The 11,716-nt window shown below is 33.8% G+C and overlaps 2 protein-coding genes across 8 annotated transcripts; one reads left to right on the top strand and one right to left on the bottom strand.

Annotated features, from left to right (window-relative positions):
- The first annotated feature begins 910 nt into the window (after positions 1–910).
- On the top strand, positions 911–5,379 carry LOC107815172 (ubiquitin-conjugating enzyme E2 22). Of its 6 annotated transcripts, none has more exons than XM_016640693.2 (8): positions 1,029–1,138; positions 1,286–1,364; positions 2,848–2,950; positions 3,145–3,289; positions 3,367–3,444; positions 3,809–3,921; positions 4,045–4,148; positions 4,882–5,379. In XM_016640693.2, the coding sequence occupies exons 3-8, from the start codon at positions 2,948–2,950 to the stop codon at positions 5,240–5,242; spliced, it is 804 nt and encodes a 267-aa protein (XP_016496179.1). In that variant the 5' UTR covers positions 1,029–1,138; positions 1,286–1,364; positions 2,848–2,947; the 3' UTR covers positions 5,243–5,379. The 6 variants fall into 6 exon arrangements, with proteins under 6 accessions (XP_016496178.1, XP_016496179.1, XP_075110073.1 ...); XM_075253972.1 differs by having other exon boundaries at positions 1,286–1,368; XM_016640692.2 differs by lacking the exon at positions 1,286–1,364 and having other exon boundaries at positions 911–1,138.
- A 650-nt stretch (positions 5,380–6,029) lies between these two features.
- Positions 6,030–8,862, bottom strand: LOC107815174 (calmodulin-7). Of its 2 annotated transcripts, XM_075253973.1 has the most exons (3): positions 8,611–8,834; positions 6,708–6,774; positions 6,030–6,579 (listed from the first exon to the last, which is right to left on the bottom strand). In XM_075253973.1, exons 1-3 carry the CDS (start codon positions 8,665–8,667, stop codon positions 6,206–6,208), a joined length of 498 nt encoding a protein of 165 aa, XP_075110074.1. In that variant the 5' UTR covers positions 8,668–8,834; the 3' UTR covers positions 6,030–6,205. The 2 variants fall into 2 exon arrangements, with proteins under 2 accessions (XP_075110074.1, XP_016496183.1); XM_016640697.2 differs by lacking the exon at positions 6,708–6,774 and having other exon boundaries at positions 8,611–8,862.
- Positions 8,863–11,716: the final 2,854 nt, after the last annotated feature.

Below are 11,716 nucleotides of genomic sequence, written 5' to 3'. Positions count from 1 at the left end.
TTCGTGAGATTCTCGAGTAATTACAAAATGTTAGCTCATGTGGTTCCTCTATAGTCCATACAAAAGGAGGGAGTAATTTTTTATAATTTCCCCAATGATTAAAGAGTTAAATATAGTTTATTTTAAATCTCAAGAAAAGGAAGAAGAGACCCAATAAAAAAATATGCTAGTAGAAAAAGTATAAAATTTAATGTAATCACTTTCCAATTAGATTTATAGCGTGAAAAATAAAGTAAATGTAGATCGATTATCATTAAATCTAACACAATTTTATAAAATATAACTTAACTAGAAATATTTATACAAAACAATTGAAGTTTCTTGTAAACTAGGATTAAATTCGAAATGTGAGACAAACACAAACTAATGTTGTTACTACATTAATGGAAATTTATATATTTCTCCACTTTAACACATTTTCATAAGCATAATCCAATGTTAAATGGTACTTTTAAAGTTATATTTCACTAGTTTAATTTCTTATTATTAAATTTATGATAATATGCTCGAATTTCGTTCCAGTTGAGAACCTAGATTAGTGATATGACGATTACGATTTCACTTCACCAATGTGGTAAAAGAATGATGAAAAAAATGTGGTAAGAACTTTAAATTTGATTAAAAATATTTTCATCCTATTATTTCATTCTTTATTCACGAGTCTACCTCTAAAATTAAAATATATTTTTTTTCTCATTTTACGGTCCATATGTTCCAATTTAGTTTACCCAACAAGATAATATCCTTTTATATTTAATAATTTAAATTTACTATTTTATACTCCATGATTTATAACTAATGAGATTTATGACTTATTCAGATTATAAGTTTAAATATTCTTTTTTTTTTTAAAAAAAATCGTATCCAATCAAAAAACATTACATAAAGCAATAATAGTATGTACCTATTCTATGTACCTTCGCCTTACAAGGAACCCTCTCCTCTCTGGACTTTGTTGGCATGTAACGTACATACATCAATCAAGATTGGCTCTTTAATCCATTCATCAATGATTTATTAAAAGCCCCATCCCTTTCTGGATTTTGTGGGTGTTATTTCAACTAGGGAAATAGAAATCAAATAGACCCCTTACTCCTCTAAATCCCCACACCCATCTCTCTCTCTCCTCAATCGAAAGGTTTTTTTTTCCCATCTGGGGTTTCTCTTTCTCTCTCTAGAATTCTGTTTCTAGCACTATCTTGATGACTGTTGTTGTGTAAAAATTCAATCTTGATTATTGGTACCTGATTCTTGACTTGGGACTGATTAAAGATTTGATTTTTAGGATTGGGTTTGCCATTTCTTGGAGTTTTCTTCAGATCGGTGCTTTGTCTGATTTTAAATGTAAAAGGGGGACTTTTTTTGTATGTAAAGTTCTTTTCTTTCATGGTTGGACTTGTGTTTCTGGTTTAATTGTCAAGATAGGATCTTTTTACTTGACTAATTAGGTTTTCACTTGATGTGAAGATTTATATTTGTGTCTTTTACAGTTTTACTGACTCTTTATGTGCTTATCTTGGTGCATTTGGGATATGTGTTAATGGCAAAATTGGGTTTTAATTTGACTCAAAGTGGCTATAGAAAAGTATATCAAGTCTTGACTTTGGTTGTGATAAGCAATAAACCTTGGTTTGGATTATGTAATTTCTATTCTCCCCACTTCACCTTACTAGGGTTTTTAGTTTGTATTTGAAGTTGAATTTGATAAAGTCTATGGATTATCTTTTACTGTATCTGCTATTCAACGGATTATCTTTTACTGTATCTGCTATTCAACGGCGATTTGATGTTGTGCGAACATGGTTGGGCATATAGGATTTTGATACTGATTAGTTCTTGTGGAGTTATTGTCTCCACATAGGTTTCATCTGAAAATCGTTGCTCTGGTTATTGGTTCCATGGTGCTTAACTTTTGGCTAGGAAGCATATCATTCTCTGAGCAATGTCGTTACGTTTGACATTACACTGAAACTAGTCAATCTACCATATCTGATGATGTTGCTGTCCTGATTGTGAAGGGAATTTCCTTTTTGTAGTAGAATAGTATAAATAATCAAGTATTGCTTTCTGATTGTGAAAGCTGGAGCTTTTGGAAAGTCAGCAAGGCCATTAAAAGTATCTGGAAAATGGTCCCAGGTTGCATATTTTGGTGTCTTTGGACAGAAAGGAATCGAAGATGTTTTGATGGCATTTCAACTCCTATTCACTCTTTGAAAGCTAGATGTCTGGTGTATCTTTTTAGTTGGAGTAATATCTCCCCTGTAAATAATGTTATCCCCTTTCTAGACTTTATTGGCTCAATGAGCCTAGCCTGATGGCCCTTTTTTTTGGTTAGCTCCCTATGATTAGAATACCACATGATGTACTGGAGCTAACATCTCTTCTTTTGTACTAACTGCATCTTCTTGATGCCAGCAATACAACACCTTACTTCATCAAAAAAAATAAAAATAAAAATAATCAAGTATTGCTTTCTATTGAGCTTATTAACAAAAAAGGTATTTCTTAGGCTCAAAGGAAATTTCTGTGCTACTGGGTCGATAGTATAAGTTCGGAAAGCTAGAGCTGAATGTCTGATTGGAATAGTCAAGTGTAGTATTTCAGCTTGAGTATCAGAAGAGATTTTATTTCACATTTTGTCCAATTGTATTGACTAATATGGAGAAGAGAAGTCTACGAACTTTTGTGGTTCTCAGACACATGTTATCCGCATCTGGTGGATTAGCACAATTTTCTTGAAGATGGCCTGATCATTTTGAGCAGCTCTTTAGTTGCTTGTGTCTTATGATTGTTTGAACTAATGTTGAAGGATTGTATTCTGATGATCTTTTTCTGGCCCTTTTGCAGGATCCAATAATAAGTTGATTGTCTTCAACATCTGAACTACCTGCAAAAACTACTTGCGTGCACTTGCCAACTGATCCTAGGATTATACTTATATTTGGCTATGGTATTTCATCAAATTAAATATGTTGTTAGGTTTTCTTGATGTCATTTTCTCCCTATGTGCAAGTGAATTTGTTCTTACCTTTTCCTTTTTTTTTTTCTTGTGCTCGCGTAATTTAGTATGTTGTGCCATCCAACCTGTAGCACCTTATGTCATCTGTCAATTGATATTGTCCTTAATTTGGTGTTTTGGCATAGGCAACTAATGAAAATCTACCACCAAACGTGATAAAACAATTGGCGAAGGAATTGAAAAATCTTGACGAAACTCCTCCCGAAGGCATCAAAGTAGGTGTAAACGATGATGATTTTTCAACCATATATGCTGATATCGAGGGCCCAGGTATGGTATCTTTGTTGTCTATATTTCACTTTTTGAGACATAACACTTGTTCTAATTGCTCTATCCCTACCATGCAGCTGGAACCCCCTATGAGAACGGGGTTTTCCGCATGAAGTTGATTTTGACACACGATTTCCCTCATTCCCCACCCAAAGGTTTGTCTCCACATGCAATGTTTTTAAGTTTTTCCCGTGAGACTTGTATCTAGTTTAGCTTTGCATTAACTTTTGTTTTAATCAGTTGGGCCCTGTGTTAATCACAATTGAAGCGCCTAAGTCGTATTTTACCCTTCATTCCTTTGTTTTAGGAACTCTTTTTCACTTCCTATTCATTTAAATAGGTCAACTGACTTTCCTTTTGCGAGCTCTTTTTTTTCCATGATAAGTTACAATTGCTAATTCTTTAAGGAAGATCTTTGTCACTTCTCATGACATATTGCGGGAACAATTACCTTTTGCCAATGCTTAGGTCCAATATGGATGAGTACATATAACTTACATTTTTTGTTTTTCTCTCTAGGTTATTTTCTGACCAGGATTTTTCATCCCAACATTGCTTCCAATGGTGAAATTTGTGTCAATGCTCTGAAAAAAGATTGGAATCCTAGTTTGGGCCTACGACATGTTCTCATGGTAAGTGTCTGCTTTTTCTAAGTCAAATATCGAGCCTGCCTAGAGGACTTTAATAATATAAGTGTGAAGTGACCTTTTCCTTTCTTTGATTTGTTATTTGCTGTGGTCACCGCTTTGTAACAGGTGGTAAGGTGTTTACTGATCGAGCCATTTCCAGAATCTGCGTTAAATGAGCAAGCTGGTAAAATGCTGCTTGATAATTATGACGAGTATGCTAGACATGCAAGGTAAGTTAGTGTCTCCTAGTTTCACTCACTTCATTATGTCACCGTCACTTGTATGATGTTATTGCATCCTTATCTGGTATTACTCTGCCTTGCTTAATTATCCTGTATCTAAATGCCATTTTATTTATGGAGAGAACATGGTTTTGTTGTGCTTAAGTTGTATCTTATCTTTGTGGATTCATGGAAATGATGCTACAGTTCATTTTGATGCAAATAGGAAGTGATCATACATCTATCTGGTTTAATCAATTTATGATGACTAAAAAGATCCAAGCGAATCAACTCATGCTCATTTCTCTTTGTAGATGTAAAATGTGACGAGGTGGATGAAGTACCGTAAAATTAGCTTCTATCAAGTGTTTGTAGGCATAAATTTATGATGACTAAAAAGATCATCATAAGTTTAATCAATTTATGATGACTAAAAAGATCCAAGCGAATCAACTCATGCTCATTTCTCTTTGTAGATGTAAAATGTGACGAGGTGGATGAAGTACCGTAAAATTAGCTTCTATCAAGTGTTTGTAGGCATAAACCTGGAATTCCTGCTTGTAATCCAACAGCTAAGTTGGATAGGGACTTTAAACCACTGTTGCTCACTAGAATAGCTTATGTGTTCGTGGGGAATATTGTTTCAATATAACTTATGACTAGCTCTCTTTTGTTGTAGTTTAAACCACTGTTTCAATCACTGAATGTACTTATTCACTGTCCACTGTGTTTAAACATGCAGGCTTTATACCAGTATTCATGCTAAACCAAAGACTAAGTTAAAAACAGGAGTTATATCCGAGTCGACTACAGCCCTAAATGTTGGCCAGACAAATACTTCACCGTGTAACGTTGATCAGAAGACTGCAATATCTGGAGTTACACCTCTCCAACAGCCTTCTCCATTAGCCCCTACAGCTAACATTGTAAAAGGAGGAAACAGTCTAGACCAGCCGCCAGCCCCAGGTTCAACTGCGGACTCAGCGGTTAGTGGATCAGCAGCACCACCATCGGTAACCCTGAAGAAGGAAGCTGGATTGCATAAACTCCCTGCAGATAAAAAGAAGATTGATGCAAGAAAGAAAAGCTTGAAGAGATTATAAACTTTGTTTTAAAGGGGGGACTAAATCTTGTTTTCTCTTGGTTGCTTTTATTTGATAGATAAAGAAACAGTTCTACAGAACTGAGCTTGTATTATGTCCTGATAAATGAAATGGATTCTTTGAGATGTTCCTTTCAAGTTTTATTGTTCATTATCAGTCTTGATTAATACCGACCCCTTGAATTTTTCTTCTTCGAAATTTAAAGTCTGTAGCTAGCAATGGTTGCAACTCAATCAGGCAATTGTAAGTTATAATAACTTGTGGTCGAAGGTCGCATCCGATTAAAAAGCGTGATTTGGAATATGAAATTGTGTTGCAATGTTGTTTTAGCGATTATCTGTTTTGTAACCAGACGTGGGCAATGTATGCATATTTCCTTCTTGTTTCAAGGAAAAGATTATGGTAGTGACCATCTCCTATCATAGGGTATCAACATTATACAATGGTTTATAATATAAGTTGGTAGGAGTATCTTAGATGATAAAGTGCTCAACTTGGAAATTAACAATGAACCCAAAGATGAAATTGATAGTCGTGGGAACTAGTAGAAAAAATAGAAAATTTAATGCTTAGATAAATATCAATTTACAGTGACAAATTTGGAAACATCAACTGCAAGTTGAACCAATAGCTTCAATTTTAACCAATAGATTCTTTAATCACAAGTGTTACCAACAAAAACCAGAAACCTCAAAGAAGATTTAGCATTTAATTCTTGGAAACAACAGCACAGGAATGCTGATAATGGAAATGCACTCATCAATTAAGAGGAGTACAAAAAAGAATATAGAGAAGAAGAAGAAAGATACTCCACCACTCTTACAATAAAGCGTACATTCATTCCAGGTCCAATACATCCAGATGGTACAACGAAACACATTACACTAGGCAAATCCTATCCAATGAAATATTTTTCACATTTTTAACAAGTCTAAACTTCAACTTCAATAAGAGATGGTGAAATTACTTAGCCATCATGACCTTAACAAACTCCTCATAGTTAATTTGACCATCACCATCGACATCTGCTTCCCTAATCATCTCATCAACTTCTTCATCAGTAAGCTTCTCCCCAAGGTTAGTCATCACATGACGAAGCTCAGCAGCGGAGATGAAGCCATTCTGATCCTTGTCGAACACTCTGAACGCCTCTTTCAGTTCCTCCTCGGAGTCAGTATCCTTCATTTTCCTGGCCATGAGGTTTAGAAACTCAGGGAAGTCAATGGTTCCGTTACCATCTGCATCCACCTCGTTTATCATGTCTTGGAGCTCTGCTTCGGTGGGGTTCTGTCCGAGCGACCTCATCACAGTCCCAAGCTCCTTAGTCGTGATGCAACCTATACAAAACTTCACAATTAGCTTACTATACGAAAAATACTTAACAAAACACATTTCTAACCATAACATTGGGTCAGTAAGCTACTTCCCAATTCAAACAAACATAAGAAAACGGTAGATGTACCACCTTCCAACTTATGTCCAGAAAATAACAAAGCTAAACGATCAATTCTGGGTAACTTATAAGCCCGTACCTATAATAAAAATAACAAAATCATTTGTTGATTAAACAAATCCAAATATACAAATCAGACGCCCTTTTTTAATCGTAACCCAGTAAATAAATTCAGAAGATGAAGTTTTCAACCATCTCACTAATCAGAATCTCCAAGTAGACACCAGAATCAGCAGTGCACCACACAAACGGATAACTATACTAAGAAGCTCCCTCAATTAATGTTACTTGTATTTTATATTTAAGGATCACAATAACATGAACTAGCATATCCAGTTCCAAAGTGGTAAATTACAAACAAAACTGCTTAGAATTCACATAACAGCTAAAAACGAATCTCCCCACGAGAGAACTAACATCATCCCTGACATACCATTCTTCCTCAAACAAATCTGTTGCCAGAATTTATATCAGTCTAATTTGGCACAAACAGAACGTAATATCTGCTCTTGTTTAACGTCATCATCTAAAAAGAAGAAAATGATTTCCTTCACTATGGGGAAAAACATGTTCCTTTTATAAATATATCATCTCTTTATGTTACTCATCCAACCAATACTAAGACATTATTATCAATCGTTAACACAAGACTGCATCAAATTTTCAATGCAAAACACTATCCATAATTGATGACACTATTATCAACCTTATATAAATAATTTCCATTTGAAAACATTTTCTGAGAAAACATTTACCGCAAACCTTTTTTTCTAGCGGTAACATTTACCACAAATAATATGTTGAGGAAAGCCTTTTCCTTCCTACCAAAAGACAATTGTTCCCAATGTTATCAAAGGCGAAAAGCGCAAAAAAGCTCTAAGGTCCATTGAGGCTTTAAGCGCAAAGCACAAATAAAGCATGGGCTTTAATGAAAAAAGGCGCAACTGGAGAAAAAGTAAAAATATGTATATGTAGTCCAAGACTAATAATTATAAGCATGAATAACAAATATATGGACAATGAAATTGAAAATAAATTAAGATAAAGTGAAATATCAAATGTTTAATGTCGCATTTTCAGGATTACACTCATTGGCAAAAATATGCCTTAGAGCCTTGATGCGACACTAAAGCGCCCACAAAGCAAGGCAAAACGCTCAACATGTTTTGAGCCTTGCTTTAGGGCTTAAGCGCACTTTAAGCGCACCTTTGACAATACTGATTGTTCCTCCAAACCAAAATCAGTTAAACCAAAACCCGCCATAGATTTAGAAAAGGATTTTTGGCAGCATTTAAAACAAGCTAAAACCACAAGATAAATGCCAACTCTATCATCAAAATTAGATTATCATTTCTCCTTCTATACCTAATCCAATTCGATTTACTCAACTTCTCGAAACGTCTCTTAATTAGTTTTAAAAAAATACAATAATCCACCAAAGTAACATCAAACTACAAGATTTCCATGTTCACTAGTTTTTTAGCATTTCCTCAAGCTAGGAGAGCAATTATTCCCTGTTAACCAAGTTAATATTTCTCATATATCAATCTGTCACCTTAAAAACCAAACACCAAAAGGACCAACACCTCAGAATCAATCCATTTATTAAAACCAAACGTCAGATCTGAAAATAAATTTGATTATAAACATCAAACACAAAATATATACTCCTTTTGTACTAATTTATGTGTCACACTTAATTTTTTTTAAGTTTTTCGCGCAAAGATTGATACATTTACGTATCTAGAAACAATTTCATCTTTAAAATTACCATTTTACCTTTGATAAGACATTTATAGTGATAAAATGAGATATTTATAGCCACAAAAATGTAAATTTCTTATTTTAGATCACAAGTTTAAAAAAAAAAAATCTTTCTTAAATTGGACATAGGCAGAGAGAGAGAAAATCGAACCATCTCCGTCCTTGTCGAATAGGCTGAAGGCCTCCTTGAACTCAGAGATCTGGTCATCGGTTAGCTGATCCGCCATTTTCTTCTTCAATTCAACGAAGATTGTTCTAGAATTTCAGACACAACAATCGTCTTTTCAATTCTCTTCGATTTCGGGCTAAGGGATGATTGCTGCTTTTATAACAATGACTACACTTTTTATGCTAAATATAATAAGTAAAAAAAATAGAAAGAAAGAATTGGATTAAAGAAGAATAAATAACAAAATTAGTAAAGACTTGTCTCTCTCCCTACATTATATGCGGACGTGATCGGTTTATTTGTTTCAATGTTTCCGTTTTTCCCGCTTTGCCCTTATCGTTTGCTTTATCATTTGCAGTTTTTGCACCCTACAAGTTTTTGTCATAATGTAAAAATATAGTTTAGGAAACAATCTTATGAAAAGCAAAAAATTAATTATATTTATCCATCTTAATAAACTTATTTCACTTACTAAACCTCAATTTTGTGCGATTTCACTTATAGTTTGGAAGTGTATGTTGTAAGACTTTGAGGAATATACAAAAATAAATAAAGTTGCAAACTTCCTCACTTTAAAATGCTTATAAGAATTTTAAACTTTTGAGAAGTAAATTAAGACAAATATTTAATTTGGCGTGGATCAAACAATATTTTTAAGCGAACTTTCGTATATAATATAAATAATAGTACTTGATATTTTCAATTGGATACTTGGTTGATATTTTTTTTATATGTTGTTGGTTAATTTTTAATCGAGTGTAAATATCAATCTAAGTCTTTTTCTAAATTTTAGTGGATTAATTATGGCAACAAATATTGTACTACTCTACCAAAGTGTATATTAGACAATTAAAAATAACTAAAAGCACTTTCAACTTTTTGAGTTATGTCAATCTCTTTTTAGCAAATTGGTATTATATCAACCTATGGAATTAAATTCTCTCTCCATTACATATATAGATGATTCTTTTATTATTATATAAAATTCAAAGAAATAGACCACAAATAAGTGTTGATAGCATCTCTTTAACCAGTTTGATTTTATTGAAGAAGTGCGCGAGAAACAAGATATTCTTATTGAAAGCAAATATTATTTCAATTTATTCTACTTATCTCTATTTTTTCGAATACCATAGATTTACTTAATAACACTACTTTTTTATCAAAAAATAATAACTGGGGATGTAAAAGCTGTTATAATCTCTTCAAAATATTACTCCTATTATCAAAGGGGTAAAACAGTAAACTCAAAAAGCAAGTCAAACATAAAGAAACAAAAGAAGTGTACGAACTAGTGTCATGTGGTTCCATCATTAGATCGCACATCATCTCAGCGACCACTTATTGTGTGCCACGTGTATTCCGATTTTCTCATTTTTTCTTAATTTCAATTTCTATCTTTTTCTTAAAAACATTAGAAAGGCAAATGAATAAAAGAAAAAGGCCCATATTTCTCTCTCTTCCATTAGAGAAAACGCGGTTACGCGTTTCTTACGCGGTATGCTTACGTTGACCTAAAGCGAAGGGTGGCTGCCACGTAGGATTATGTCGTTTTCGCTATAATTGGACAAAAAGAAAGAAATAAACTCTCCCTTGCACCCCCGAACTTATTCATATTTACTGATTCTCCACTCCCTTAACCTTCTTTTTGTTATAAATATATTATATTATGGATGTTCATTAAATACTCCGTTGTAAATAAACTTTCTGAAGAAGTTTATCCATATGAGACTCTACCATAACTATGTTTATCTATTTAAGTACTCTATTGGAAATAAGCTTCCTGAAGAAGCTTATCACTTTGATACCCGGTTATGGATAAACATTACCCCCGGTAGAAGATTATCCATACCGGATATAATAAGCTTATCCTTTCAGTACTCAGTTATGGATAAACATTACAACCGGCAGAAGATTATACATACCGGATATAATAAGCTTATCCTTTCAGTACCCAGTTATGAATAAATATTATCCCCGGTAGAAGATTATCCATACCGGGTATAATAAGCTTATCCTTTCAGTACCTAGTTATGGATAAATATTACTCTCGGTAGAAGATTATCCATATCGGGTATAATAAGCTTATCCTTTCAGTACTCCGTTATGGATAAACATTGCTCTCAGTAGAAGATTATCCATATCTGGTATAGTAACAACTTACACAACAGCTTCCTTTCTTCTATAAATAGAAGAGATTTCAGTTCATTATGTACATCAGTTTGAATTCGAATAATATATCAGTTTCTCTCTATATTTGTCTTTACTTTATAGTCTTATTTTATAACACGTTATCAGCACGAGACTCTACCATCTCGAGCAAATATTTTGAAAGTATCTGAGGTAAGAACTTTCTTTTCCTAAATAATGTCAAATCTTTCTAAACTTGAATTTGTAGCCCTGGATATATCGGGAAAAAGCTACATGTCTTGGGTGCTTGATGCTGAAATTCATCTTGATGCGATGGGTCTGGCAGACACCATCAAAGACAAAAATCAGGCATCAAACCAAGACCGTGCCAAATCAATGATATTCCTATGCCATCACCTTGATGAGAGCCTGAAAATGGAATATCTTACTGTTAAAGATCCAGTCATACTGTGGAATAATTTGAAAGATAGATATGACCACTTGAAGATGGTCGTTCTTCCACAGGCACGATATGATTGGACTCATCTAAGACTACAAGATTTTAAATCTATCAGTGAGTATAATTCTACTATGTTCAGAATTATTTCCCAATTGAAGTTATGTGGTGATAATATTACTAATCATGATATGTTGGAGAAAACTTTCACCACTTTTCATGCCTCGAATATGCTCTTGCAACAACAATATCGAGAGATGGGATTTAAAAAGTATTCTGAACTTATCTCACATCTTCTTATAGCCGAGCAACATAATGGACTATTAATGAAAAATCATGAAAGCCGACCTACTTGTTCTTGTCCATTCCCTGAAGTGAATGAGACGAACTTCCACCAGGCTAAACGTGGAAAAGGTCGTGACCCCAATCCTGGTCATGGTCGTGGTCGGGAAAGAAAATCTAATCATGGTAATAATAATGCACCAAAGAACACTCCTCACC

Source organism: Nicotiana tabacum, chromosome 5 (assembly GCF_000715075.1).
Source record: "Nicotiana tabacum cultivar K326 chromosome 5, ASM71507v2, whole genome shotgun sequence".
In the NCBI taxonomy this organism is placed as follows: domain Eukaryota; kingdom Viridiplantae; phylum Streptophyta; class Magnoliopsida; order Solanales; family Solanaceae; genus Nicotiana; species Nicotiana tabacum.
This window is presented reverse-complemented; position numbering and strand designations above follow the sequence as displayed.

What these genes read in the sequence shown, in the direction of transcription:
- LOC107815172 (XM_016640692.2), top strand. An exon ending in CCCTCATTCCCCACCCAAAG is followed by an intron (nt 3,445 to 3,808) that starts GTTTGTCTCCAC and finishes TTTTCTCTCTAG; the next exon opens with GTTATTTTCTGACCAGGATT. An exon ending in GCCTACGACATGTTCTCATG is followed by an intron (nt 3,922 to 4,044) that starts GTAAGTGTCTGC and finishes GCTTTGTAACAG; the next exon opens with GTGGTAAGGTGTTTACTGAT.
- LOC107815174 (XM_075253973.1), bottom strand. Translation starts at nt 8,667, where the DNA reads ATGACCAGATCTCTGAGTTCAAGGAGGCCTTCAGCCTATTCGACAAGG. An exon ending in ATTCGACAAGGACGGAGATG is followed by an intron (nt 6,775 to 8,610) that starts GTTCGATTTTCT and finishes TTTTTATTATAG; the next exon opens with GTACGGGCTTATAAGTTACC. An exon ending in TTCTGGACATAAGTTGGAAG is followed by an intron (nt 6,580 to 6,707) that starts GTGGTACATCTA and finishes AGTTTTGTATAG; the next exon opens with GTTGCATCACGACTAAGGAG.